The sequence below is a fragment of the Palaemon carinicauda genome, unplaced genomic scaffold, assembly GCF_036898095.1.
Source record: "Palaemon carinicauda isolate YSFRI2023 unplaced genomic scaffold, ASM3689809v2 scaffold566, whole genome shotgun sequence".
In the NCBI taxonomy this organism is placed as follows: Eukaryota; Metazoa; Arthropoda; class Malacostraca; order Decapoda; family Palaemonidae; genus Palaemon; species Palaemon carinicauda.
In genome coordinates this window covers 85,001-90,000 of record NW_027171834.1, presented here as the reverse complement: position 1 = coordinate 90,000, position 5,000 = coordinate 85,001, and the positions used below count along the sequence as shown (strand labels likewise).

At 35.3% G+C, this 5,000-nt stretch overlaps 1 protein-coding gene across 1 annotated transcript in view; it reads left to right on the top strand.

The window, feature by feature from the left end:
• Nucleotides 1-5,000, top strand: part of LOC137637171 (uncharacterized) — an 8,331-nt gene that overhangs the window by 2,661 nt on the left and 670 nt on the right. Inside the window, exon 1 of the mRNA XM_068369442.1 lies at nt 1-4,978. This exon is cut by the window's left edge and continues 2,661 nt beyond it. Coding sequence (XP_068225543.1) covers nt 1-2,624 — 2,624 coding nt within the window. The 3' untranslated portion in view covers nt 2,625-4,978. The remainder of the gene's footprint in view (nt 4,979-5,000) is intronic.

Below are 5,000 nucleotides of genomic sequence, written 5' to 3'. Positions count from 1 at the left end.
TCCTTAAAGACACTGGATGTCAAGCAAATTACATTGAAGAAAATTTGGCTCAAGATTTAAATTTGAAAGTTGTAAATAATGGAGTTTCTTTAACCATTAATGGTATTAATTCCTCTAGGAGTTATAAGACTAAACAAGTTGAAATTGAGTTGCCAATTGGTAGCAATAGTTACATTGTATATGCATTTTGTCTTCCCTCAATTGATGTTTCATTGCAGTTACCTGGGTTAAATGAAGTAGTCAGTGGGTTTGTTTCAAAGGGATACAAGCTAGCAGATCAGGGATTGTTAAATTCTACTGATAGGATAGACAATATTAAATTTATATTAGGATCAGAGTCCTTGCATTGTATCCCTGAAAAGGATATAGTATTTGGAAAATCCAATGACTCCATTTATTCTGATACATGCTTGGGTATATTATTAAAGGGAGACATAAATAAATTAAAGAGCAATTTAAGATTCTTGAAGCCTTGTTCTTCCATGAAGTCAAATGTGCAACATATGTTAAAAGCTGTAAATGTACTTCCAACAGGGACGAAAGAGAACGTTTCAGTAGAATCTTCATCTTTAAATGACCTGGAGACTTCTAATACATATGAGTTGTTTGATGATGATGGTCAGATAATAGAATCTGAGTTGAATAGGGCTACAAATGAATGCTTAGAACTCTCTTGTAAATATTATGTTGGGGAAGACAGAGGTCAATATCATGAAGATAATGTAGAACTGAATGACAGGCTTATAGAGTATGCTTTAGAAGAAACCGATAGGACTGCTGATGGAAGATTGTGTATGCCACTGTTATGGAACCCGAAAGTTAGTCATCTACTAGGCCGCAACTACAATTTAGCCAAATCAGTGTTGAAAACCCTTACTTCTAAATTAGAAAAATTCCCTGATAAGTTAGCCTTAGTAAATGACACCTTTAAGACTCAGGAGACATTAGGCATCATAGAAAGAATTGATAATATTGAGGATTTTATGGATACTCATCCTGAACATAGTTTCATGCCTTTCATGGGGGTCTTTAAACCAGAGAGGGATACCACTAAATGCCGTGTAGTTTTTCTTTCTAATTTGTATGAAAAAAGTTCTAAATCCCCAACTGCAGTTAGTCACAACATGGCAATATTTCCTGGGCCTTCATTAAACCAAAAGTTAGCCTACGCTCTCCTACAGTTAAGATTTGGTAAGTTTTTATTATGCTTTGACCTTGAAAAGGCATTCAATCAAATTGCTTTGCCAGAAAAGGATCAAAATAGGGTACTGTTTCTTTGGTATAGAAATATTGAGAAAGCAGATTATTCATTAGTAGGGTATAAATGCTCTAGGTTAAGTTTCGGATTGAGGTGTAGTCCCACAATTCTCATGTTGGCCCTCTTTAAAATTTTGATATTGGATGAAGCGCCGGACTCCAAAATAAACAGGATGAAGTCTCTTGTATATCAACTAATGTATATGGACAATGGGGCATACATTACAGATGAGGAAGCTGATCTTAAGTGGGCATATTCTGTGCTTCCTGATATATTCATACCTTATAGATTTAACTTGCAACAGTTTGCAACAAATTGTTCATCTCTACAAGAGAATATTGATGATTATTTTGATAAAGTGACTTCTGACCCTATTAAACTGCTAGGTCTTCAGTGGCATCGTTCCACTGATAAGATTTTTACCAAGGCAATAATTTTAGATATTTCAGCAAACACTAAGAGACTTATTTTGAAGTCTATTGCTAGTCATTTTGATGTATACAATTTTAATGCTCCCCTTCTGAACAGAGCAAAGCTATTTTTGCACGATTTGCAAGTTCAAAGAAATTTGGGATGGGATGATACCTTGACAGACTCTCAAGTTAGGGAGTGGCGTTGTATTGCCAGGCAGGCAAACTCTGCTCCACCAGTTATGTTGGACAGAAATGTTGGAAATAGGGAGGATTTATATGATCTTGTAGGATTTGCCGACAGTAGTAAGGTCATGTTTGGTTGCGTCATTTACCTTCTTAACTTGAATACAAATGTTGTTTCTTTCGTAATGTCAAAATCGAAGATTGTCAACAAACAATTGGAGTCAAAATCCATTCAGTCTCTTGAGCTTCAAGCATTGTCTTTGGGTACAGAGTGCTTAATTGATTTATATCAAGATATTGCTGGAGATTGGTGCCTTGAAGCTATAAAGATTAATAAATTGCGAATGTACTCTGACAGTCTGGTTACGGTTAGCTGGGTAAACTCGTATGTACATAAGTTGGATAAAATGCAGAAACGCTCAGTGTTTGTTCTTAATAGACTAGAACATATTGCTAACTTGTGTGAGGCACATCAGGTGGAGTTTTCTTTTGTTTCGGGTGTACAAAACCCAGCAGACTGTGTAACTAGACCTGTTTCTCATAATCAGTTAACCAAGACTAATTTTATCACGGGACCAGGTTTTTTGACTGATGCATTAGATAACACTATTAGTAGAGATATTCTTACAGTACTGGTTCCAGACCCAGATTATTCTGAAAGGGTAGAAAAGTTTGCAGGATATGTTGAAATTCAAGGCACTGATCATTCTCAATTAATTCCTCCTGAAAAGTATCTAGTTTTGGTAAACTGGTTAATATTAATGTTTTAGTGTTAAAGTTTGTGAATTGTCTGAAAACCTCCTTAGTTCGCAAACATCCAGACAAGTATTCTCATTTGTTTCTTTACTCTGCTGATTTTAACTATTACAGGGAGGTATATCATAGAGTAATTCTGTTGGACCAGAGAAGTCAGTTTCCTGAGATTTTTGAGTACTTTAATTCTGCTTCAAAGAAATTAAGTGACATTCCACCTTTGGTTTCTCAGTTAAATGTATATCAAGATAACAAAGGGCTGCTGAGAGTAAAAAGTAAGTGTGACAGAATCAAGAAAATTAGAAAATACAGGGAGTATGGTTTTCCCCTGCTGATGTCAAAGTGTAGCCCATTAGTTCCTTTGTTAATTAGGCACACACATCTTAGCTTACATCATGCAGGGTGTTATTCTGTTATACAAGAAATTAGGAAAACTGTTTGGATTCCCCATATATTTTCTTTAGTAAAGAAGTATATAAGGGCCTGTATTGGATGCAAAAGGTTCAGGGAAAGACCTATTAAATTGAACCAAAGTTCTTATCGTGAGGTTAGAATTGATCCACCAAATGTCCCATTCCGTAATATTTACATTGATCATATGGGACCCTTTTATGTTAAGGTGAACAATTCCAAAGAAAAGTTATGGATCCTTGTAATTAGTTGCATGTGGTCAAGAGCGGTAAATCTAAAGCTGTGTGATAGCCTCTCGGTTGAGGATTTGCTAAGAGCCTTGCAGCTCCACATTTATCAATTTGGAATGCCTGAGTATATTGTCTCTGATTTGGGAACTCAAATGACAGCTGGATCCAATATTATAGAGACTTTTCTTTCTGATTTTGAAACTAAAGATTTTCTGAGAAGGCATAATATGAATGAGATCAAATTTGACCACTATTATAAGGGTAATATTGAACTTGGGGGATTAGTTGAAATCTGTGTTAAGCTGTCTAAAAGACTGATACAAGGAGCTGTTGGTAAAAACATTTTACCATACAAGGATTTTGAGTTTATTGTATCCAAAACAGTACACCTTATTAATCGCAGGCCTATAGCCTTTAAAGACTCATTGAGGGAATATTCTCTGGAGGAATTGCCTGAAGTCATAACTCCGGAGAAGTTGTTATATGGCCGTGATCTTGTAACATTGAATATCATTCCACAGTTGCAAGGTACTACTTCAGATCCGGATTGGTCAGTTGATCCAGTGGATTTGATAAGGAACTCCTATGAAAAACTTGTTAGAGTACAATCTAAGCTGATAGACATCTATAATAATGAATTTTTAAACCATTTTGTATATCAAGCAACAAGTAAAAAGGATAGGTATAAACCTGTACCACATAAGCAGTTAAAGGTAGGAGATCTAGTTCTTGTTAAGGAAAATATGACCAAAGCCATTGATTACCCCATAGGAATTGTTAAAGAACTGACCAAGAATATTTACGATGAAGTTACTGGGGCTAAATTAATGCTAGGTAAAAGTCGAAGATTTGTCAAGCGTCATGTGACAAGCCTGATTCCTTTAATGTCAAGTGACCATTGACAGCATGGCTAAAACTTAAGGAAATTCTTTCACTGTTTCATAGGAAGACATTTAATCTGTAAATATTATTAGTTAAGTTTATTTTGTTTTTAAATTTATTTTCCATTGACTTTTCAGGTGAAAATTCAATCCCTCCCCTCGGAGTGTACAAAATATATATGTAAATATATATTCCTAAAATATTTTGTTAAAAGTTTATGGATATTTTGGGTGATTGAGATATTTTCTTTATGATCGGTAATTACCTTACCTGGAGAAACATTCCTTGGAATTGGTAATTATCTCCGTAGTTTACTTTAGAATTTCTTTGAATATGTTTCTTTGAATTTGTTTATTCTAATGTAATTCTGGTTTGTTCAATTAATGTTTGAGGCTTTATTTTTCCTAATCACTGTAAATAAAATTGTGCTAATTAACTGACCTCAGCCTTCGTTGTGCAAACCAAAGTAAATAGGAGTTAAAGATAACTACTAACTACCTAATTTTCTGAATATTCCGAGCCAAACAACTCTACGAAGTAACCTCGAAGTCACTGTTGGAAGGGAAAACCAGTCCAGTCCAACACCAACCGTCAAGGAGTGATTACTCTCCTTCACCTCACCTTGGGATATTTCATCGATTTATATTTGTCGTCGTAGTGCTGGACATTTTCTAAAGTACTCTACAACGACGGGACTCATTGTGTTTAGTGCTACGAAAACAGAGTGAAACACCATGAAGAACTAAATTAACTCTACACCTCGTCTGATGAATGTGGAGGCGACCAACAGCAAAGGCTATGGAATCATCATACCCATGCTCTTTTTCATCCTATGAAGTCATTATAAGGTGGATCATTGTATTGATTGGC